At 38.8% G+C, this 26,173-nt stretch overlaps 1 protein-coding gene across 4 annotated transcripts in view; it reads right to left on the bottom strand.

Moving 5' to 3' along the window:
- cacna1c (calcium channel, voltage-dependent, L type, alpha 1C subunit) overlaps positions 1 to 26,173 on the bottom strand; it is a 235,836-nt gene that overhangs the window by 163,428 nt on the left and 46,235 nt on the right. For all 4 annotated transcript variants that reach the window (XM_053508748.1, XM_053508750.1, XM_053508747.1 and 1 more), the window contains exons 2-7: positions 23,237 to 23,588; positions 20,462 to 20,567; positions 10,785 to 10,924; positions 10,463 to 10,602; positions 10,076 to 10,237; positions 9,649 to 9,851 (exon numbers count right to left, since the gene is read on the bottom strand). In XM_053508748.1, coding sequence (XP_053364723.1) covers positions 9,649 to 9,851; positions 10,076 to 10,237; positions 10,463 to 10,602; positions 10,785 to 10,924; positions 20,462 to 20,567; positions 23,237 to 23,588 — 1,103 coding nt within the window. The remainder of the gene's footprint in view (positions 1 to 9,648; positions 9,852 to 10,075; positions 10,238 to 10,462; positions 10,603 to 10,784; positions 10,925 to 20,461; positions 20,568 to 23,236; positions 23,589 to 26,173) is intronic.

The raw sequence follows: 26,173 nt of genomic DNA, 5'->3' as shown, positions 1-26,173 counted from the left end.
TATCACTTGTAATTAGAAAAGAAGCGTGTAGGGTTTTGTGTCATCTTATTTTTTGTGTTCTTTAAATTTATAGTAGATGTATTAACTGAAATAAATGACCATAAAATTAAAACAGTGTTAGGACGTTCTACTGCGTCAGCAGATGTCGGTCTTTCAGCCCCGCTTGTGTTTTTGCGTTATTATAAGAATGAAATGCAGTATGCTGTTATGATTTGTAAGGGGTTCGACCCATGTTACCCAAACGACTCAGTTCAGATGTAAGTAAATGGATAGAAAGTAAATGGCTGTGCTGGGGGAGGGAGGTGCTAATGATTTGGTCGACTCTGTGTGTGTGTGGTTGTGTGTGTGTGTGAGAGAGAGGGGTGTCGCGGTGGTTGATTATTCAGTGAAACAAAGGCTCAGCTGAAAAATGTTAGGCACATCAGTCACTTAACCCCCAATAAAAGGTATTTAGTTGTAATATAACAGATGCGCACTAAATACCAAACCTAAACCAGGCACAATGATTAATAAAACAAGATAGCCCCCATACCCGTTTTTTTTTATAATAAAAATACCAAAGAATATTATTGTGTATAGACTATGATGACTAAGAACAATGCAATTTACGCTATTATAAGGAAAATCTCAAGTTCTTCCATTCCAAGGATTAAAAAGGCAACAATGTTAACTTTAGAATCTAGAATCCAGGAGATTAAAATTACACAAATTGAAATCACTGAAAGTCTCCAGCAGAGCCTCAGATTCAAGAGGTTTTTAAAGTGGGGAGAAGTGCATTTCAGTTCCTCTGAATGTATAGGTGAGAACAGCCGATTCACACCTGGGGAGGGTGAATAATTTGTATTTGAATGTTGTCTGGCATTGTAAAGCACTATAGTGACACTAAAAGGACAACAACCCAGGATTAATAGGAATTATTATACTGCATAATTATTATTTAGCACAAAAAAAATCCTCGCGCTCGGGAAAACTATGCGTGCGGTTGAGCGCCGATTACACTTTAGGAAATTAAAGCGGAGGGTTTTTATTTAGACTATAAAAAAAATAACCTGCGTCTATTTTTAGGCGTGCCAGCTGCCACTTTTTAGTTAGAAGTTTTCAATACAAATCTTATAATGCCCACATGAAATGACGGAATAAAGGCACGGCTTATTATGATCCCGGGCTTGCACCCCGCGCTATAAAATACTTAGGGTTTGTTGGGTTACAGTGGATTTTACTATGCGGTGTGAGTGCCATGGCCATTCGTCCGCTCGCGCTGACTCTGCTCTCCGCGGATGGCCGGACCGGCCCCTCCCACCTCGCGCTCCTTTGAAGTCCCCGGGGCGCTTTCCATTTGCCCCACTTGCATGCCGCACTTCCGCGTTGTTGCACGCGTGTTGCATACACAGAGCGTAGTAAAATCCACTTTAACCCAACAAACCCCGAGTATTTTATAGCGCGGGGTGCAAGCCCGGGCCATTAGCAATGATAGCTCACCAGTCATGTGTAATTCTGCTGTCCCGCTGCTTCACATGTCTAAAGTGAAGGACGCCTAACTAGTGAGCGAGGAGCGATATTGATTTGGGCGCACGCTGTGACAGGCTGAAAAAACTGTTGTCAGATTAATGTGCAAAAACTATATAATAAAAATATATAAGAGTACATGCCTTTATAGGACTTAACTTTTATTTAAGCGCACTCACAATAACGTTGTGATTTTGTAAGTGTTGTGATTTTGTAAGTGTTGTAAGCTGCGCTGCTCTGTATTGTTTTTGGTGAACTTAAGCGCGTCAGAAAATAAACGCAAACGTTTTTTTAAATGGTCAGAGTCAGTCTGCTTGCTGTTTTCCCGACACATCCATAATCAAACTTCATGGAAAACTTCATGAGTGCTGATTTAGACTATGTAGTAAATTAAAGAGGAGAATCACGATGCCGAATCGAAGTCCTGAGCCCAAACCTCATTTAAATTAAATTAACAAATATTATAGGTAAAAAAAAATAGCCCACGTTTAGAAACCGTTTATAAATTCTTCCCGACATGAGTTGGCCCGGTGTTATGCGCAGAGCGCCGGGAGATTTCCTGAAGTTTCGAAATCACTGGGCATTTTTTCTAAATAGCCGCTATTTTTAATAACTGATGGAGGTTTTGAGCTGTATACACACGCATTCCTGCCTAAACAACTCTTAAAACTACACCTGTGACACAATAACAGTAATATTTCGAACATTCTGCAGGCTGATATTTGGAGAAACGAAAGAATAATGAATAAACCAGTTGTTGGGTCAAAATAACCCAATCAGGTGTTCATTTGTAAACTACATCTCATATGAGCCAACATGAGCAACCCAACACTGTGTTTAAAGTAAAGTAATCCAGAACTTAAATAACAATAAACAGATACAGAGATACGCTGTATAACAGTCACTATTGTATTTACTGCAACGAGCGAAAATGTCACTTTGCGCCACCTGGCGGCCATTTTACGAATGACTTTAAAATGCAACTGATTTATTTTGGCCGCTGACGTTTTTACACGGCGGTGAGCGCGACGGTAATAACCATTCCAATTGATCAACTACTGTAGAAAAGAAGGACACCTACGACTGTAAGGTGTACATGGATTTCAGCCTAGCATTTAACACTATTATCCCGCACCACCTGATGGGGAAGCTGAGCCTATTGGGCCTGAACACCTCTGGATCCTGGACTATCTAAACAGAAGGCCTAAGTCAGTATGGATCGGGAAGTGCACCTATAGCACCACCACAGTGAGTGCTTCTCTGCGGAGATCGTCAACAGCACCAAATTCCTGGATGATCACCTCACCTGGTCCCTCAACACCAGCTCCGTGCACAAGAAACCCCAACAGTATCTTTTCTTCCTAAGAAGGCTGAGGAAGGCCCAGCTTCTACCACCCAACCTTACCACCTTCTATAGAGGGACTATCAAAAGTAATTTGAGCAGCTGCATCACTGTCTGGTTTGGAAATTGTGCCATCTCGAACTGCAAGATGCGGATAGATGCAGTGGATAGTGAGGACAGCAGAGAAGATTATTGGGGTCTCTCTTCCCTCTATTGAAGACCTCTACACCACACCCTGCATCCGCAAAGCCACCAACATTGTGGCTGATCAGACACACCCATCACACATGCTCTTCACCCTCCTGCCATCTGGAAAAAAATACCGATGCACTCGGGCAAACACATCCCGACTGTGTAACAGTGTCTTTCCACATCCCATCCGTCTCCTCAAGAAAAAGGGAGTTAGTTAGCTAGTAAGTTTTTTGTTAATTTATGTTGTTCTGTCAATTCCGTCTTGTTTCAGCTACAGTAGGCAGCTAATCGGAATGGCTATTATCGCCATGCTCACCGCCGTGGCAAAACAACAGTGGCCAAAATAAATCAGTTGCATTTCAAAGTCATTTGTGAAATGACACCCAGGTGGTGCAAAGTGACATTTACACTTGACACAGTTTTAAAATACAATTTAGTCATCAAAAAATGTTGTATCGAAGAATTACAATAGTGATGGTAATTTCCACATGAGGACTTTATTCAACAAACATAAAAAATCTGAACCAGAGCTATTGATACAGTATTTACTGTAACGCTCAGATTTTATGTTTAAGCTAGTTACACTAATACGGGTTCTAGAATCTAACTTCCGGTGTTGCGCAACGTAGCCAAACAAGGAAAGGTGCGACACAACAGTTCAAAGCAAAACCCCAAAATGTATTAAGTAAAAAAACAAACAAACAAAGGTGCACCAAAAACCAATATTTACAAAATATACACAAATATAAATACGCGTGTGTGTGGGTGTGTGTGTATGTGTGTGCGAGTGAATGAGATAAATGTCCAAAGTCCGGATTATTAAAAGCGTGTGTGTGTTGAGAGTGATGAGTCGGTCTCACTGGCAATAATGAAATGTAAAGGCGGACCAGGTCACCTTCTGCGTCACTCCCGATCTCTCGCTATCTCTCTTCGGGACCACCTCCTATTGCTTGGGGTAAAACAACCCTAAAGGACACCTTAACGGGGCACAGCTGCTTTACCTTTATAAGCTTTAGCCATCTTTTTCCTCGCTATAAAAAGCCCTTTATGTGGCTGCGCTACAAGCTGACAATTTTATTTGTACAAAGTATAAATGGTTATATAGCGTATCTCTGTATCTGTTTATTGTTATTTAAGTTCTGGGTTATTTTGGGTACTTTAAATGCACTGTTGTGTTGCTCATGTTGGGTCATATGAGATGTAGTGGGTCATTTACAAATGAACACCTGGTTGGGTTATTTTGACCCAAAAACTGGTTTATTTATTATTCTCCAAATGGCAGCCTGCAAAATGTTTGAAATATTACTGTTATTGTGTCACAAGTCAAGAATGTGTATGAATACAGCTCAAAACCTCCATCTGTTTTTAAAGATAGCGTCTATTTTTAAAAAATGCCCCAACGATTTTGGAGATTTGAGCTTCAGGCAATCTCCCGCTGCTCTGCGCATAACACCGGGCCAACGCAGCCCCATGTCGGAAAGAATTTATAAACTTTTTCTAAACGTGGGCTATTGTTTTTTACTTATAATATTTGTTAATTTAATTTAAATGAGGTTTGGCCTTGGGATTTTGATCCTCCTCTTTAATTTCCTACCTAGTCTAATCAGCGCTCAGAGTGCACCGGCAGAAGTAGACTAATGATTATGAATGCGTGGGAAAAGCAGCAGGCAGACTGACTCTGACCATGTTAAAAAAATCATTGATAAATTTGTGATTTCTTTGGTTTCGGCTGTAGTGATGAAGGTAATCATGTCATCTGTGTGACGCATCCTGTACTCTGCATTCCAGACTCTGGTGGAGGCTGTTGATGTTTGTTTTAAAGGTTTTTTTGCCTTTGAACTACACAAAGCAGTGTCTTCCTACTTGGGAGTCTCTCCAGCATACTGTAGCATCAAATTGATGGACATGAGTCCTCATCTGTTACATTTTTGAGGACAACAGTTTTTTTAGCCCAAATGTAATCAACAATATTTTAAAAAGTGTTATTGTTCTTGTTTTAATGTTATTTTGAATTAAATGAAACAGTAATAGCTAAAATAGTAAAAAAAAATAGTTTAATGATTTAAATAGTTAAAATAAATAGTTAAAATATTGAATGTTTGATGTCATTTGGGCATTGTAAGATTTTTAAAAACTTCTAACTAAAAAGTGACAGCTGGCACGCCTAAAAAAAGATGCAGGATTATTTTTTATAGTCTAAATAAAAATGCTTTTCTAAATGTGGGCTATTGTTGTTTACTTCCTTATCTTAAATTTTCTACATAGTCTAATCAGCGCTCAACCACACGCATAAAGTTCTCACCTATACATTTAGAGAAACTGACATGCAAACCTCCCCACTTTTAAGACTCTCTTGGATCTGAGGCTTTTCTGAAGACCTCCAGTGATTCGGGCCTCTTTTTAAATTTGTGTAAATTTCATCTTCTAGATTCTAAAATTGACATTGTTACCATTTTAAATAAAAAAAAATATAATATATATATATAAAATAAAAAAATAGGATTTTCCCTATGATAACATAAATTGCATTGTTTTTAATCACTCTATACATAATAATTTTCTTTGGTTATTTAATAAAATATAAAAATCGTATATTTTATTAAAAAAAATTAAGAAACACACATCCTGGGTTAATAATCCTCGTGCCTGATTTATACCCCTATCTCACCTACGCGGTTTGGCGAGGTAGCTGTAAGTAAGGCTCATTATGATTCATCGCAAGTTTTGCTGCTGTGAGTACGTTTCCATCTTTCCGCGTGAAAAATTGAACATGTTTTATTAATGTTGTTTTGTCAGTCCTCGCGGAAGCTTGCAAACCTCACAGAACTTCGCAGAATGTCAGCGGGCAATCGCGGCAGCTCACCGTGCCTAACACCTCATCTCACCGTGAGTCTAACTGCATAGGTGAAATAGGGGTATTGGTTTAGTATTTAGTGCGCATTGTTTGTACATCTGTTGGTTACAACTATAACACTTTTGTCAGCAAAGCCTATGTTTCACTGAATAATCCTCAAGTTTTCATAAATATGTAAGACATATTGACACCTCTTGACGCCACACACACTCACACACAGCAAAGCAAACTACACGCATATCTTTTTTAATTACACATAATTTACTTCACTTAAATTCGATCCTAATAAGATTTAAGATCTAATTCAAATTCTAAATTTGTACTGTAATTTTAGTACTGTGATTAGGAATTCATTTAACTACAATGTTTCACTTGATTTTATCAGCTACTACGTGCAGCTCTAAAGGAGATGTGGCTCATTAATCCTTGAGAGAATGAACTAAGGCCTGAGGCATCAGTCTATAGTTATATAGCGCCACTCAGTGGTAAAAGCCAGCAAACGCACAAACCCAAAAGCCGACAAAACAAACATTCTGAAGGAGCGCCTTCTGTAGTCAGCTAATTAGGTTTCTTAGAAACGTTGGCTCGTTTTACTGTGTACTAAACTGTATGTGGTTGAAATGTCAATAAAAGCCTACTTGAATTTAAAATCTTTTATTAAATTAGCAGTTATTAAATCACTAATTAAGAACCCTGACCTCGACCACTGTCAGCTGTCCAATTACAGACCAACATCAAACATCCCCTTTATTTCTAAGATTCTGAAAAAATATAGTAGTGCAGCAGCTATGTTTATATCTTCATAGAAAAAGAATACACAAACTGTATTAGTCAGGATTTAAGCCTCTTATTAAGCACTTATTAAAGTAGTACCTGATCCTATTGGCCTCTGATCAGGGTTATGCCACTACGCTTGTGTTACTCGACCTCAGTGCAGCTTTTGACACCATTGATCATAGTATTCTCCACATTGGAAAATGTGGTAGAAATTAAGGTAACGGCCCTCTCCTGGCTCAGATCCTACTTGACTGATCGTTATCATTTTGTAGATTTAAATGGTGATTATTCTGCACGTTCTAAAGTGGAGTTTGGTGTTTGTTTTCATTGAATTTTTTAATTTTCTCCCCTAAATTGGTAGTATCCAATTTCACACCGCTGATGCTGATGAAATACATAGTTGTATGTCTCAGCAAACCAGGTGAGAAAAACCAGAGTATTATGGTGAACTGGTATGTTTAGAGGCTCTCATTGATCACACAGGTTTATTGACAGTGTAGTCATGCTCTACATCCCAGGAAGTTCTCATGTCTGTGTTTCCTTCTGGCCAACTGTTATATTGAACTTCCAGCTGCCTAACACACATTATAACTGCAGATTTATCCCTGCTATCCGTTATCATTAAAATGAGGATAGGTTTCCTGTTGAGTCTGGTTCCTTTCAAGATATCTTCCTACAGCCATCTCAGGAAGTTTTTTCTTGCCACCATCGTCCTTGGCTTCATTTAGGACAATCTTATCATTTTGATTTATACACATTCACATTTTATTGGGCCACATGGGTCTGTATAGACTTGTAGGAAACCGATTGCTGTTTTAAAGTTCAAAGCCTACCCCATGCTAAGAATCGATAAGCTCCTTGATATGATAAGAACTTTATAGCCACCCTAGACCTCTGTAAGTGATATCAGCAGCTTTCCCTGGATGAAGATTTGAAGCAATATTCAGTTTCTGGACACACATGGGTCTATACGAGTTTACAGTATTGCATTTGGTAATTCATGGGTAACCAGCTAGACGAGTGCTCAATCGGATTGGGATCAAGGGATTGGGTAAGTGTTAAGGTTCTGTGGTGTAAATGTTATGGTGGTTCAGTGTATGAAGAAAGTGACTTGCTTAAATCAATGTATGGTGAAATTAATTTGGATAAAAATGCCTTTAACCTAAGTGTATATACAGCACAGAGACTCTTGTAGGCACTTGTGAGCTGTCAGGGGCTGAATTGACTCCCTCCTAAAAAAGTACTTTTTGCATGGTTTAAATTATGAGTGAGCTAAGGGAAGCTCGGCTCCCATGAAAAGGACACAAGCTCTCTTAAAACTCTCCCCTATGACGTAGAGCTCTAAAACAGTCCACTTACAGTATTTGTTATAGGTTGTATTTTATTTTATGTAAGTTCTTGTAATAAAAAATATCATATGAATATGTCATTATGTGTACTGCATGCGTGCAGTAATAATAGCAGAATGTTTTTCACAGCTATCCTGTTACTGACCGTGCTGCCGCTCACTTGTAACGTAAATGTATATCAGAATGGTGATGACATTTGTGCGATCAATTTTCAAATGCTCGTTTGCATGTTGCAGTTTTCATGTCACCATGTGGGTTAATAAACCTTGTTGGTGCCCTGATTCTAGTTTGTGAGCATAGGGACAGGGGACATCACCTTGGATTTCCCCAGCAGAAGCCTGACTGCGGGCTGGAAAAAGTGTGCATCTATTTTTTTTTTACAATAAAGCGATTAGTAAAATCAATTTCACATTTGAAATTACTGTGAATATATACTGTACAGTTTTTCATGAATATTTTGTTCATATCTTTTGTGTGAAAATAATAATAATAATAATATATATATATATAACCAGTCTACGCACTAGTAAGATTAAATTGTTTAGTCTCGACTTTTAATTGGGGCTTGGTAACCTGATGCTCTGAAAAGCCACTGTGTAACTCAAATACTGCTTTTTGGTTTCTGTGTCTTGAGAAGACTTGTTCAATTAATTAAAAGAAAAGAAAAAGTCTGTCCATCTTCTAGTGGATATACAAATTTTGTATTATGTATTGTGATACAAACACCATGTATATACTGGTTTTATTTTTAGGGTAAAGAAAAGAGAATAGTCAATTTAAAAAAATTTTAAATTCTAAATTTTATGAGTGCTTTGAAGGTTTAAACAAGTCATCCAATCAATTGAAAAAACATTACTTATGATATACACTTCATATAAATTTACATTTATATGCTTTGGGTGCATTTAGGGATTTTGTCACTGGTGTTAAACTCTACTTAACTCTGAATACAGCCCTTAGAGAACATACAGCTGGAATAAAATACAGCCCCTTCTACTGTCATACTGTACATGCTTTATCTTAAAGACCTGAATAACCTCGTAAAGCAGTGAATTGACTTTCCAATGTGTTATTACTGAAGAGACAAGAGGCGTCAGTGAAGAGCAGTAGCTGTAGTGTAGCTGATAAACACGCGTGGCCAAAATGATATAGTACAAATCATTCACAGATAGATATTCCTTATTTATAGTAAAGCATGTCAAGCAAAGTTAAGCATTAGTAAGACTGCTCCACCGAAGATGTTGTAAAGAAGTCAAAGAGAGAAAGAAGTGTAGATACAGAATGAGAGACAGGATAATTTGAGTACTTACTTCACAAAATGATCGTACCATGCCAGTATATTATAAGTTTAATTGTCAAATAAATTAATCAATAATTCATTAATTAGTTTTCAAACATTCTTTGTAATAGTTAAAATGTAGTGCCTGGTGTAATAGGTAACTTGGAAGCACATGGTACTTCATTATCCCATCTCATCACTTAAACAACACACACTCAGACACATACTGATCTCTGGAGCCTAATCCTAGTCCTAGTCAAACACCTGCCTGTCCATCAGCAGTTCTCATGTTTTAGGATATCACAATGTAGGGGGATGTATTTTGGTTGTTAGTTCATGCTGGACTCACCCAATAGAGCACCTCAGTCCAGCCCTCCATGGTGATGCATTGAAACACTGTCAGCATGGCAAATGCAAAATTATCAAAGTTTGTAATGCCATAATTTGGTCCCTCCCATCCCATCATGCATTGGGTGATGTTGGGCGGGTCGCAGTGCCGCCCATGGGCATTAATTGGGGCGCATGGTGCAGGCTTCTCCTCAGCTATAGGTCCTGATAAACAAAGAATTTAGAAGATATTTTTGTGAATGATTATGCAGTGCAACTACTAATGAGGAGGTTAAAATATATTAAATGCTAAAAGTATCAATAAAGTTTAAATATGATCCATCAAATATGATTAAACATAACAAGCAAATTCCTGTGATGAAAATTAACATAAAATATAATTCTGAAAGTATTAGGTTTGTTGTAACTCTAATGAATTGGAAGTTGACCTCTCTGTCCATTTCTGAAGAAAAAGCATGCACGATGCATCTTCCCCATAAAGAGCTCTAGGCCGATGATGGCGTAGATGATGATCACAAAGAGTACAAGCAGGGCGATGTGCAGCAGCGGAACCATGGCCTTAATTATGGAGTTCAACACTACTTGTAAACCTGAGAACACAATATTGAATTATCAAGTCAAAATCATGTTGGTGCAGCTGGAATGCATGTGCACTGTCAGGAAGAGAACAGCAACAGTTTTCCATTTCTCCTGTCTGTTTGTGCATCTCTACTGCAATAGATGCATTCTATAATTTTAAAGAAAAACCTTCACTGATACAGTCGTTTGCATCTTTATTTTTATTTACTAGAAGTGCATTTGCATTTGTTACTTACTAGGAACACCGGACACTAATCTTAGAGGTCTCAGTACTCTGAAAGCGCGCAGGGCCTTCACATCAAAGCCTGCTGCCTTTCCTCCGATTGATGTTCCTCCATCTCCTTTTGTAGCCTGTTCTAATATTGCACTGAACAACCTGTGGGAGACAGAGAGAGAGAGAGAGAGAGAGAGAGAGACTTAGAGATGGCTGGTTTATAAACACATCCAAGCTATAATAGCAGTTAACGTACTAATAGAATGATGTTAGGAAACATCATGTTTTGTAGGAAAGAAAGGCGTGCATGCTTGAGTCAGGGGGATCAGATGGCTGTCACTTACCCTACAACTACAATGATGAAATCCAACAGATTCCAGCCATTCCTTAAATAGGCATTGGGGTGACATAGCAACCCATATGCGATGACCTTTAGAAATGCTTCCACGGTAAAGATGATAAGGAAGAGATATTCCACTTGTTCCTACATGAGACAGTAAGACACAGAGGGCATAAGGAAATGCTTTGATAAATAATAAAAATACTGAAATAAGTAAGTTTAAGCTCTTGGTTGGCCAGTTCTGAAAGGAAGAGAAACAAATAAAGAAAAAAAAAAAATAAATATTAAGGTATTAAGGTATATAATGTATTACTGTACTGTATGTAGTAATATAAACACTCTGAATTGAAACTGGAACTTTATACAAGTCTACCTGAGTTTTCAATAACTAACTAGACTCCATATTAACATCAATTAACATCAACTGTTATGCTGAACTGCCTGCCAACTAACAGTATGAGTTGAGATCACTCCCTGCTATCTGTTTCACCCAGATGAGGATGGGTTCCCTGTTGAGTCTGGTTCCTCTCAAGGTTTCTTCCTATTACCATCTCAGGGAGTTTTTCCTTGCCACTGTCGCCCTCGGCTTGCTCACCAGGGACAAACTGACCATTTTGATTCATACACATTCAAATTTTGTGTAAAGCTGCTTTAGGACAATAAAAATTGTTAAAAGTGCTATACAAATAAAGATGAATTAAATTGAATCGATTTGCCGGTACCAGTTGAAAGCCATTCAGAGGCCAGTTTAAAGCCAGTCGTTTCCCAACTGTCTTCCTTTTACCCCTTCTCCTGTTGCCTAAAAAGGGGAGTCTAGAATCCATAGTAAAGACGCCCATTCATGCTGCTTTTCACACTATGGTTTAACATTATGCCCCTTAGACTTATAATAGTAGTTGCTGGAACTTAACTAAACTTTAAAACAGCTTTAACCTAGATTTTATCCTCACAACTCACCATAAAAATGTTACAGTAAAAGCAAACAATCCGCTGTATCATATAATTACAGAATCTAGAATCTGTTCCTTAGTCTTCTTTGAAGATGTTAGCACTGGGTGTCTATTTAACACTAACTATCTGTTTTTTTAAGGAATTACACATCAAAATGAAACAAACACTTACACCCACATGTTTCTATAATTCTATTATTCTCCGACCTGGCATAAATAATATACTGTATGTTATTCACTGAGTGTTTGTTTGTTTGTACGCTTTATTTATTCAGACAGATTAGAGAATATTGTCTTCTTTTCCATGGGTGACCTGGCAAAGACAGCAGCCTTTAGTTTGCTATGTACAATAACAATCAAACCCAGTACAGCCAACCAGATATAAAATATAATCAATAAAAACAACTACAACAAGGTCAAGACTAACTGAATTTTGTCCAAGAGCATTTATGTACATACATAAGGTATCAAATTATAATTATAATAAAATGTGTAAAGTGGCACAGAGACAGTTATCAAGTGAATCATTTACAAGAGAGTTTACAATATCCTGGAATGCAGAGAAATGTCATTTCTTTTTTGCAAACTATTTAAAGTATCTGGAGCAAAAAACACGAACAGGTTTCTATCACATCTCAGTCCATTGTCACAAAGCAGCTTTACAGAAGCAAAAGAAAACACACCCTCATTTGTGTGATAAGTAATAAGTAAACATCGTGAGATTTAAGATTCTATTTAGGAAATTAACCTTTCATAATTAGGTTGCATAAGCAAGAAGATCGCTTATCTAACTTGAGAGACGACCAGCAGTGTCCGAGATGCAGAAGACAGTGCCGAGTTACTACGAGCTCAGTTTAGGGTAAAGTGCACAAAGCACAAACTCTACCTCTCCTCTAAATAAATCCTGGGTAAGGGCATAGGCCCTGTGAGAATATAGTTTTATTTTTATTTTCCAGAGCTCTGTCCGTTCCCGCCGTGACATATCGTGATCCTCCTCTTTAACTTCCTACGTAGTCTAATCAGTGCTCAGCTGCACGCATAAAGCAATCCTGTATCCTCGTCATCTCCGCAGCAGTGGATGCGCATATAGTTCACTTTTTCATATGAATTACATAACTTACAATTTATTTTCAATAAGTTTAAAAGCTTATATTTTGCTTTCTAAGTATATATTTTTTCACGTCTGTGAGGCGGGTGTACACCGTGTTTCGTTTCATTTTCTGACGAGTTCCCTGAAAACAATACAGAATAGCGCATTCTATTTACTTTTATTTACTTTTATTATTTTACAAAATAAATAAAGCTTTTTCGCCATTGTGACGCCTAAAATAGATGCAGGATTATTTTTTATAAATTAAATGAAAATGCAGGCTATTGTTGTTTATCTTCTCCTCTTTAATTTTCTACGTAGTCTAATCAGCGCTCAATCGCACGCATAAAGTTTTCAAGAGCGCAGAGGAATTTTGTTGTACTAAATAATGTTTATGCAGTATAATCAGGGGCACTTATTCCTATCTATCCTGGGATGTTGTTCCTTTAATGTTACTGTGTGTGCTTTACAAAGGCAGACAACATTCAAGTGCAAATTACAGTATTTACCCTCCTCAGGTGTGAATCAGCAGTTCTCACCTATACATTCAGAGAAACTTAAATGCACCTCTCTACACTTTAAGACCTGGATTCTGAAGACCTGCAGTGATTCAGGCCTCTTTTTAAGTTTGTGCAAATTTCATCTTCTGGATTCTAGATTCTAAAATTGACATTATTACTGTTTTTAATCACTGGAATAGAAATGGAGATTTTCCTTATCGTACAGTAACATAAATTGTATTGGTTGTAATCACCCATACACAATCATTTTCTTTGGTATTTTATAAGATATTGAAAGTTTATATTTAATAAAAAATGTAAAAAAAAAAAAAAAATCCATTTGTATTTTCCATCTCTAAAATGGCATAAAAATCATGGGTTGTGTATAGAGTGATTAAAATCTCTTCCATTCCAGCGATAAAAAAACGGTAACTGTCGATTTTAGAATCCGCAGGAGCTAACAATGGAAGCTAACAATAGCCATGCTAACGCGTCGCCATGAGTAAGATTCAGTGCATCATTGCAAGGTCAGAGCGGGGAATCGAGTGGCCACCAGTCATGCAGTGGATTAGGTCTTCATCAACGATGGCTACACTTGTATCTATAAATGAACATAATGTTACGTGATGAAGAAAACAAGTGAGTAATATTGTATAAATTGGTATACTTGTACGCCAAGCATTTAACTAACACGACATTGCCTACAGCACACTTAACTTATTCTTAATAAAACATTAATAATCTGCAGCAAAACGAACACATAAAATCAAACTGTTACATAAACGATCAGAGCCTCAACATTATAATGTCACCAAGGGAGCCAGCAAGGCCCGGGAGCAAAAAACAGTCATGAAATTCATGCAGTGTCACTCAAGATACAAGTGTGTGTGTGTGGTCTTAGATGGTTCTGGTCATCTCGAAGAAAAACATGCAGCTAATCTGGATTACTAGAGTATGTTACTGCTCATCTATGCAAAAATCACGAAACCTGAGAAGCTCTAGAATCTGTTGTGTGTGTGTGTGTGTGTGTGTGTGTGTGTTTGTGGTCTCTTTCAGGACCAGATTAAAAGCTATTATTAGAGTTAGACAAGAAACCAGCACACCCACTGTGGGAACAAGCGATGAGAATTTATCATGTAAATAATGGTGTATAATGGTGTATAATGGTGTATAATGGTGTACTGTTAGAGTGAGTGGGTGTGAGAAAGAGATTCTGTAAAACTGGGATAAACCAAAAATAAGACTGTTGAATGCTGAAGCTGTCAGTGAAATCTGTGCATGCCTGTTTTAATTTGACACAGCTCTGATTAATAAGGGTCTGTGTCTCCAGCACTGTCAGGCGCCTTCAATGTAATGATGTATTTTCCTGCGCAACAAGATGTGTCAGTCCAAGGGTTGGTAAAATATTTATGGAATCAACATAAATACACAATGCTCCATTTCCTTTTCCTTGCTACATTATGTTGATCCTTTTTCTCAAAAATCATTTCCTAATATTTCTGATGAAAAGACTAGTTTGCAATCCTCCTCCTGCTCCTGTGACTGACTCTGGTGTGTGATGTTTTATAATAAGAAATAATATTTTACTATCACATGCTACTGTAGTTAGCCTCAGCGGATGACAGAGTGCAGGCACCAGAACCTTGGGATCACTTGACGCAGTCTCCCAAAGAAGAGATGGAAAAGGAATCCTAAGTAGGGGCAGCAAGCTGATATCCAGACTTGAGTGAAGGCTAACCCAAGAAGCCAGACCACCCTACTACTGATATTGCACAATGCCAAGGCACTTAGAGTGATGTCCCCACAGTCATGGTCTTGACTGGTCTTTAAATAAAATTCTGGGTCCACCTTGTCCCATACCAAGACAAGATGAAAATGACTAAAAATGCAGTCGATTCCAGGACAACCGAGCTCTCTCAGAGGGGAGGGATGAGAGGTACAGTGGTTAGTGCTCCCACATTAATTACGCCTTTACAGCCAATCAGGGGCGTCTGTGAGGTAATGCAAGCGGAAGGAGCAGATAGTGTGTAACTCCAAGCCGCCCCCAACAGTGCGCGAGTTAGCAGTTCGAAAAAAGATGCAGTTGGCTGGCATCACATGGTTTGGAGGAAACACGTGATAGTCTTTGGCCCTCCCGACTGAGTGGCAGTAGTAGCCTTAATGTGGGAGCCCCCTAGTGACTGGGAGGAATTGGACATGACTTAATTAGGAAAAAAATCTGGGAAAAATCCAAAAAAAAAGAAGGGAACTCCTAACATCCATTATAAATAACTGCACAGATGCTAGGGTGATAGAAGAAGTGTTGGACTTATCAAAAGAGAGACAGGTCCCTAGAGCATGTTGTAGTCTGTAATGCTCTTTATGCTCTGGGGTAATTAGTGGATAATTGACCCTGGATTTTAAGAAGGTAGGCAGCTTTGGCTGTTGTAATGCTCACTGTCAGTTTTCTTCTTGCTGCTAGTGGATCACATGTGGATCAACTCTCCCTTAAAATAGTTCCATAATTGGAAACTAAACTTTAAACTAAAACTTCTCTGAGTGCATGGGGGAAATAATGAACGAAAAGTTCAGATTGATGACAACATTGGTGTGATCAGTTTCCTACCACTCATTTGCATGTCGCATTGTGTGATAATTAACCTTGTTATTAACTGTGTTACAAGGGACTGAGTGAAAAGCCATCTCACTCAGGAGTACGAGTGACATCACCTCTGGTCGCCTGCAGAGGGTGCAGGGAAAAAGCCCATTTCTAACTTTACACAGCAAAATGGTTCCAAAATATATCTGTAATTTCTGTGGCAGTTATTTATAGGTCAGGTTGCCAGCTCGATGCCCAATTGTATCTGATCACTTGGGGGCGAGGGGCCTTGCTCAAGGGACCAACACTGGCAACCTGGCAGCATCAGGGCTTGAACCAGGGACCTCCTGCTCAGCAGTCCAGCTTTTTATAATATTATGTATGCAGTAAACTAAGTGAGTATACCACTTATAATAACTTACCTTGCTGTTTCACTAGCTTTAATCATTTTATTTTCCATTTCATGATTTTATGTTAAAGTTAATGGAAAAGTTAGACATGTGTAAACAGGCAGATCAGTCTGTAACAACTCATGATTATTACACCCCCCCCCCCCCCCCCCTTTCCCTATACTGCACTTCTGCGTGCCTCCACCAAATACATCAGTAAAAGGAATGAAATAAAATAAAATACAGATATGGACAGTGTCCAGTGAATTAGCTTCATTAATCATTCTTAGGTTTTCAAAAATATATTCCTGGCATACAGTTATGGAAAAAACTACACCCTTCATCAATTGTATCTTCTTATTTATCTATTAGGACCTAAATAACAATAATGCAGTCCTCACCAACTTCTATGAATGAATACGCTCAGATGAAAAAATGACTAAATAAATGAATAAGCTTTCAAATGGTAGTAATTCCGTAGAATAACCTTTAGCAACAATACATGATGTACACATTTTCTGTAGAAGTTTATCACCCTTTTACTTTGTTTGGGAGAAATTATGGCTTATGTGGCACATCGAGCTCAGACACCCAAACCCAGAGACACATGAACACAATGAGCACATTCATTCAGATTTATATTCTCATGCTGTCACCTTGTGATGTAATATGATTGCTTATTGTATGTTTTAGTGATAAATGTATTATATGTTGAATAAATCTTTACAATAGTACTGAGTGCATTTTAATCTGTTTTACCCTAAATAAAAAAAACATCATACTATTAATAAGTTACTGAACAAACACACAGATGGTTGATTATTAAATCCAAATAATAAAGTTGAATGCTATTAAATATGAACTGTTTAACATCTGAAACGTGAAATAGAAATACAGTAATGCTTGCTTTTGCACAAGTATAAACCAATGCTGCCACCTTGTGGTGTTACATGACATTCATATTGGATTTATGAAAAATTGGACTAATTATAAGAATTATTATAGGGCCGATATATGTAGGACTTCAGTAAAGTAAACAGGATTTACAGAAGAGTAGTACTCAATATAGTCCTCATATGAGACTCTTACATGGATCTACAGAACCGTCAGTGGGAGCAAATATGATGTCCTCATATCAAAATAGTTTTGTCTCCGAGGAGAACCATAAAATAAAAAATAAAAATAAAAAAATATTTTTAAAAAAATGAAAAGATCTATATATATTTAAAAGAAAAACATTTTGTCTGTACATTGGTCCAGAACTCGCTGTTACAGTGATATCTTTATGTTCCATACATTGGAGAACCAGAAACCAGTCTCAGAAAAATGTTCTGTCTCTCTGTCCAGTCAGATTATATCACAGCATCACACACAACTATCTGTCTAGAATACCATCACCATCAGTGAATCTAAATGTGGAGTAAAAGTGATGTTATGAACAGTTACGTGTGGGATTTAATAATCTACTGTAAAATAATCTACTAATGCGCTACTGTCTCAATGTAAACAAACACCTGCACCAATAGATATTAATTAGAAAAGATAAAGTGAATATTTTTACTGGGATTAGTTCATATTTTCACTTTGGCTGAAATAACAGCGCTGAAGTGGTATAAGTGAATTTTAACACGCTGGAGTGGTTTTAAGACAAAACTTCATCTTTATCCTTTGATCTACTTTTTCCATTTCTCATCTGTGATTCACTCTCCGATTACCGAACAGGGAGTGTATTTGTCTGAGCACCAAAGAAGGACAACTTAGTGTAAACAAGGCGTAAGATACTCAACCTTACAGAATGGGATTTCTTTGTATTAATAAGTTAGACAGAGAGTTCTGCTGTACAGAGAGACACACGGACATGGACTCTTTTAGTGTTTGTCAAACCATAAGTGACACTAGTAAATTATAAAAAGAAGAGAGCGAAAAATACTCTCTATCCCCGTGGACTCAGGGCATGAAGCAGAGCACACAGGCACATACTGTACACACTAGGGGCAATTTGGGAACGCCAATTAGCCTAATCAGCATGTCTTAGGACTGTAGGAGGAAACTAGAGGACCTGGAGGAAACCCACCAAGCACGGAGAGAACATGCACACTCGAACCCTCGACCCTGGTGGAGCGAGACCACAGTGCATACCACTACACCACCATGTGGCCTCGCTCCACCAGGGTCGAGGGTTCGAGTGTGCATGTTCTCTCCGTGCTTGGTTACTGTACATTGCGGACACAACAGTGTGAAATAATTTCAATGCATTCTTTTCGAAGTCTACTCTGATACTTTTACTGCACAGATTTAAAGTTTGTTGATTCACAGTCTGAGGAGGACATTTTAGACATCAGCATATTTCCTTCTGGCTGTTGCATTCCTTTCCAAACATGTACAAAACACACACTCATCCTGATTTTTAAAGGATAAAATACAGTCCTGAAGTGCAACAGGCTGCCAGATGTCTCAGTAGGTCTGCATAAACTCAAACCTTCAAGCTCATTAATGTTCTATATATTTTTCACAACAATCTTTTTGGACAAACAACCAGAAATTGACACCAAGAACTTTACTTTCTGCGATCCCCCTTTATATATATATATTTTACCATAAGCCAGTAAGACAGATGTAACATAAGTGAAAACTAATAGCCCATTCCCTGCACTGAGCATCACACCAGAGGGAGAAAGGGCGAGCTCGACACTTCTCGACGCAGCTTTTCAAAGCCAGGAGATGTATTTAATTATGTATATCATAGTCAGATCTCATTTTACATGATCTGGGCCCAACATGTGTCTCAGTAGTATTTAAAAATTATAACAAGCTAAATAAATGTTTACAATAAATAAAAAGTCTATATTTTTAATGACTATATATCAATATTATAATCTCAATTATGTAACTGTTTTGTTCCTATGCAGTAAGTGTTTCTCCCTGCATTACTCATTAAACAGGATAAAGTAAAAAACACTTCTGTTATTTCTGTTATTCCCTTTAAATATTGCTTTTGTGACCAGGAAATTAATATTTTGAGATTTAATCCTGTCCATTTTAAAAGTAAACTCGCATAAAGTCAGATAATAATAATAAATGATAATAGGCAGTGCTGGCTCAGTCGGTTATGACTGTGGGTTACTGGGTTACTGATCGGAAGGTCGGGGGTTCGAGCCCCAGCATCGCCAAGTTGCCACTGTTTTAGCCCTTGAGGAAGGCCCTTAACCCTATCTGCTCCAGGGGCGCTGTAAGCTGGCTGACCCTGCACTCTGACCCCAGGTTTCTAATTGGGACATGCGAAGAAGGAATTTCACTGTGCTGTAAAGTAAATGTGACAAATAATTGAATATATTTTTTTCACTTACAAATAATAATACTTTATGCATAGTCACTCACTCATCATCTATACCGCTTTATCTGTATTCAGGGTCGCGGGAACCTGGAGCCTATCCCAGCTTGATTTCCAAATTAAATAAAAAAAATTAGAAACGTTCCAGTTGTTTTTCTCTGGGTAAGACTAGGCATACAACAGCTGTAGGGCATTTCCTGAAGACGTAATGTGTGGTGTTCATGACTCCAGCCTCACTCCACTTCACACAGTAGATTGTGCGATATTGTAAGCCATCATCATTATCAAAATTATCCCAAGTGAAAGGCTTTAAATAGTTTAGTTGTGTAATGAATCTAGACTATATGCGAGTTTCACTTTTCCATGATACAGTATTCAGCTTCTTTAGATGCACTGTAGTTCTCTCATGTAATGCTAATCAAGATGCTTCATAGTCACACAGTCATGTAAGTGAAACAGCAGTTGATGGAAGTGGAATGTCGTGCCGTATGTATGTATGATGTTTGACGCGATGTTTGAACTGTGGAGTGGTTTACGTTAGATGAATGTGAAAACTGGTTGATATCACTATAACAAGTTCTATTAAGTTCTGTTAAGTTGCACACCAGTGTATTAACACTTTCCCTAAAGGTTCTAAATGGAACACATGTTCCTCAACAGGATTTAAAGATTTTAAATCAAGAGAGACAGCAAGCAAACATCAGCCCCACCACCGAAAGCCTCAGTACAGTGTACATCCCTCATTTAGGAGTCCAGACCTAAAACTAAGGTTGTTACAACAGCAGGACTGTACAATAGATATAATAAAATAAAATTAAATCTTTTTCATGTACAGTATCTTACCAGATTGGAGTTAGTGGCATTGGAGTCATCCTCGGGGAAGGGGATGTAGACAGCTAAGGCAACACAATTAGCAAAAATAGTCATTAAAATGATGATTTCGAAGGGTCTGAGGGAGAGGAGAGTTAAGGGCTGAAACTAAAAAAAGAGTTTGAAGTCAATTAAACACAGGCAAAAGATGCAACCTCAAACTTAAAAAATGAACTTTAGGTGCTAGCAGGTGTTTATTTGACATATGGAACCCCCCGCCCCGGCTACCCCGCCCCCAGCCCCAGAACTGAAACCTTTCAGAACCGAGGCATTAATTATAAAGTCACACACTAATCAGGTGATTTCTAAGTCGTTGCTGATAATTACTCTTTCAGAAGGCGTTACATGAGACTCGTCCGTTCATGAGACTGATCGATGGAATTTACAGTCAGAGTGCTGATACCTACGTTCTGTCTGCTGGATTATTATTTACCTTTACAGTAATAAATAAACCCTCAGCACATGGTCTTATGCCGCATGACTCCTAGAAGTGCCTTTTTTATGGAAATACAGACAGATCAGTGTCAGGAAGGAGTGTTAGGCTTGAAGCGTGCGAGAGAGGAGTACGACTAATTAGACAGAAAATCATAACGTGTTCTTTTCAGTCACGTCAAGTAAGCTTACTGAAGAGGTGGGTGATTACTCTTTATATGAACACAGTCAGTGACTAATCCTTTGTATCTGGAGGAATAGTAGTTGTGAACGATTCCTCGAGCATTGGCTGAGGCACAAAAAGAAGATGGCAGGGTGTAGAACGGGTACTTGACCTCTGGAGAAGAGACTTACAGAGAGTAATGTAGTGTAAAAGCTTGGCACTCCTCGGACAATAATCTCTGTCATAGCTTGTCAGGTTATCTGGTGAGAGGCTGGCTGTGTGAAGTGGGCACCATCATGATGGCACTGAGATTTGCTACTTGCTGGCTTGTGAGGCTTTCTAGTGAGGTGTGGATGACAGATTTGTAAGAGCACCGATCAGAGAGAGAGAGAGGGTTAGCTCAGCATACGGCACTGCCATGGAGAAACGACAAGGATGAGCAAATGAAGATTACACTCTGACTTCACGTTTCTCGTGAGGGACTGTCGAGCAGCTGAGATTGTTTAAAGAGAAATCGGGGCGGCCAGTAACATGTTAGAATAATTTAGTCGAGAGTTTATGAACCAAGCCTGTCCCAATCCTGGAGAACATGTGGAGGGTCACATCAGGAAGGGCATCTGGCATAAAACATCAGATTTATGCAGATACGATGATCTGCTTTTATCAGATAATCCATTATTCTTTTAACAGTTTCAGAGATTTTATTTATGATATCTAGGATCGTGGCAGAGTGGCGTAGTGGTTAGCACTGTGGCCTCGCCCTCGAAAGTTGTGGCTTTGAGTCCTCCCTCGGGAATGTTTTCCCCGTGCTTGATGGACTTCCTCCACGTACTCCAGTTTTCTCTCACAACCTAATTTGCATGACTTTTAGACTAATTAGTGTTCTCAAATTCTCCATAGTGTGAGAATGTATGGTTCCAGGGTGTGCTCTGCCTCGCCCCATGCCCCGCACCCTGAGCCTCTCGACCTCCTGCTACCCTGAACAGGATAAGCACTATAGAGAATATGAGATGTCTAGGATCACACCCAGGTCCATAAACAGATCTTTCAATAGCCATCAAGCACTGAAGTGAAATCAGCAACATTACTCACAGCTGATTTTCTTTATTTTTATCAAGATTGAGAAGGAATATGTAATTTATCCACACCGTTATGTTTTTGACATGATCCAATTCTGTTGCTGTATTCGATAAAGCACTCGTGTGTACACACAGAAACATGAAGGCATTGTTATGGTTACATACTCAGGTGCTGTATTTAAAGACGAAGTGTCAGGGAATGAACAGCAGAGGCTGAACTGAGCTGATTCGGCTCTAACAAGTCTCCTGCGTCAGACTGGCCAAGCTCGGATCCACGTAAGAACACGTCTGTCTAAAGAGACTGTGCTGTATTTCTCTCCTAATGGACACCTTCTTGCGCACAGTGACACATGGTGAGGACTAAATGTCATCATCATCATCATCATCATCATTAATGTCTGCCATGATCTTTAGGCAGCTCCACTTGCTGAGCTCTGGATCTCGGTGCCTTTAGAATTCCACAGGAATTACTCTGCATGTAATGAAATTTAAAGTCATGTGATAAAGAGAGGAATAGTGGTGAACCTACTTAACTAGTTTATTTTACATGTTATATAACCAGCTCTTTACTGGTAGCTAACTAGCTCATGTTTTTAGGTGCTGTTTTAACGAGTGAGAGCTACACCTCGAGGGTTCCACTAATGGAGACGCTTTTTGTCGCAAACACAACAGCGAGCTCAAGGATCCGTCCAGCGCACACCAGTGACTGTCTATATATTAATGAGCTTTATGTTGTAGACATGGGATTAGTTAATGTTGTTCTGACCCTAAAGGTGCTGTGGCTCCTAACATTGTCCCTGTCCTAACATTGATCCTAACACTGTATCCTTATAAACCCCCTCTGGCTTTTTCTTTTGCAATTATCTAAATTAACAAAAGCGATATAATATTTCAGAGGTGCACATTAACCCCTTCACTCATAAAGACTCCTGAGAGATTTGTCACTTTAGTCTGCAGTGTCTAAAATTAGATGCTTTTTAAAATCTTTTCTTCATATCAGAGGGAAAGACACTTTCCCAAATCTGAACCCTTCAGTTCTGGGGATATGGACTCTATGTCCTGTGTAAAGGATACTTCCACTCCACGATGTTGATGCAGGCTCGTCGGATGGGGTTTTTGAGGGTGAGGCAGAGGAGTGAGTGCGGGGTGCGCGTGGCCACTGTGCTCGTCTGTTTCTTGGGCTTGCTGTAGTGCTGCCGCTGTTGCTGTGTAGAACTCGCTGTGGAGATGCGTGCCGCTGCTGCACTCCTTATCAGCTTGGCCTCACGCGCTGCATCGATCGCTGCCTGCCAGCTGAGGGCGGCATTAGGCGTTGGTATGTGTTCTGGCGCCAGACCTACCATGCCACCTTTACTCACACTGACGCTGTGCTCCTGCTCACTCACATTAGACACCATAACCAGTGCTGGGCTGGTGTAGTTAGAACCTGCATAGAGAAACAGAGCGGAGGAGTCAGTGTAGGAGGACACAATAAACACTCACACACACACACACACACACACACACACACACACACACACACACACACACTGCAAAGCATGCATAGTCCAAATCAACATTGTATTATTTTGGTATCCAAGTCTGATTTTCATGTCGTGCCACTTACACAAACACACACACACAGACACACACACACACACACACACACAAGCTGTTTCTTCAATAAAGTATAATATCTACAGCAGGATTCTACCTCAATAATATGTGATTGCTTTTATATAAACACATTAATATATAATATATAGCCAGTCTTTATGAAAACTATTTAAATTTTATATACCAATAAATCTACAGCAGTATGTGTCATTTACAATGCTGTAGGTTTAATGGATTGTTATTTGTGTAAAGCTTTTAAACAATTATTATTTGCTGAAGCGTACTCTGGAGCGTACTCAACACTGTTGGAGAATATCTGATCCCTCTCGGACAGGTCATGTTTAAACATTTTTTAAAGATCCATTATATCCTGAGACTTGGACTTAGACTAAACTATGCTTCTCTTTCGGAACTATCGTCATAAAACAGCTTGGCAGACTTTTTTATTGACTAAAATATCCAGTACTTAAGGGAATTCATGAAAGAGCGTCAGCTCCAACATAGTTAGCAGGTCCAAAACACCAGTGATCTTCCAGAAGATCTTCAGGGATCCAGGTACCAAAGGTTATGGAATTATATTTTTAATAAGTAGCATTTGACTTATTTTGACAAACAGTAAGTTAAAAAACGGTGAGTAGGTAGTGCTTCTCAAAGACATAAAGCCCAATGGTGGCGCTATAATTCATGTTTTGGCCCATAATATCATTATGTCGAAGTAGTGCATGCTACTGATCCACGGTTCCAATGGTATCTTTCTATTCTGTTGGACTGAAACATTCAGCTAAAGAGGTCCTGAGAGTTCCTAATCCCGCAGTTGGTAATGTCACACTTTAGCAACGCTCCCTGATGTTTTCATGAGACAGAAACAGTTACTCAGAGTATACAGTATTATGAGAAAATGTGCTGTAAGTCCACATCAGAAGATTAAACAGGCGTGACTGATTCTTCCTACAGTATTTATCACATTTAAAACATGTAGTTCCTGTTAATGCACCCCTAAACAGAATGACTCACATGTCCTGATATAAAAGTAAACATCATTGATCTAATCAGACGTCCATGTGTCCCACGGAGCCTGTGGAGATATGGGTGACATGAGACAGCACAGAGCCTCCCATGCTGACTTTTAACTCATTTAACTTTATGACAAAAATATTCTGTTCATCTGCTTCTACCACATAGCCTCCAATAACAAACTTTAAAACATCTCCTGTTATACTGTACTTCCAGTCTCACACAGTATAAATGCAGATCAATCCCTGCTATCTGTTATCACCCAGATGAGGATGGGTTCCCTGTACATGGTACTGTAAGTGCTATTGAGCATGACTGAGATTTACTAAGAGGCCCTGTTTTAGGGATAACCTCGATGCCCAAGTTTACATTTACGGCATTTGGCAAACGTCCATCTCCAAAACGACTCGAGCACCTCAGGGTCAAGAGCCTTGCTCAAGGACTAAGCACTGGTAGTGCTGGGGTCTGAACACTCTGATCAGTAGTCCAGCGCCTTCATCACTGAGCCTCCCTTGCCCTGGGATTCTCTGCTGAACCTAGAACCATCCAGATGTTTCAGCTAGTTTAAGTCACAGTTCTAGAATGACATTTCCATCCTATTGTCCAGTCTTTACTCGTGTCACAGACGTGAACAGACTCTACAAACACTTATCCACTTATCTTTCTGGATGCCATCCTAAAAGTGAAGAAATGTGCCATTATGTCTATAAACATGGGTTTTGCATTGTGCCATCACCTACACGAGCACTACTGAGAGAACGGGTCCATCGGTATTTAAATGCTGAAAGAATGTTTCTGGTGCTCACTTATCATCTTGCTAATAAAACAGGAGATTAAATAATTCTTGAAAACGGTGCGATCGTGCAGAATAACCCAAGGACTGCTTTCCATATGTGCGTAGATAACAGAGAAAAGCATCAGATAGTCCGGAGCACCAGCAACCAGATCTAAAGCCCTCATTACTCTGTTACTGTATTTTAATATTGAACAGTTCAACAGCAGAATAAGAAAAAAACTTTTCTGACTCATTTTGTCCAATTATTATTTTCTTACAAAAAAAGGCTGTCTACGACAAAACCTTACATTTTAGAAATATCACCTTATTTTAGAGATCGATTTATTACATAATCAACACGTGACTGCATGATTTTAGAACCTCACGATTCTCTTCACGTGGTCAGTGGAGTGAAGATACTTCCAGTGCTACACTGCGGCTGCCAGGGGTGCTTTAAATGTGTTCAGTGGGTTCGGGGAGAATGTTTAATCCAATGGAAGGATGTTTTGAGTGTTTCAACACCATGTTATAAAGTTACCAAACGTTGATACGGGAGGCTGTAGTGTGTACTGTGTTGCAGAACCATAACGGTACAAAACTTAAAGTATGTACGGGCTGAAACTGGT

This window comes from Clarias gariepinus, chromosome 12, assembly GCF_024256425.1.
Source record: "Clarias gariepinus isolate MV-2021 ecotype Netherlands chromosome 12, CGAR_prim_01v2, whole genome shotgun sequence".
In the NCBI taxonomy this organism is placed as follows: Eukaryota; Metazoa; Chordata; class Actinopteri; order Siluriformes; family Clariidae; genus Clarias; species Clarias gariepinus.
The sequence above is the reverse complement of the archived record's forward strand: the minus strand, read 5'-3'. Positions and strand labels throughout refer to the sequence as shown.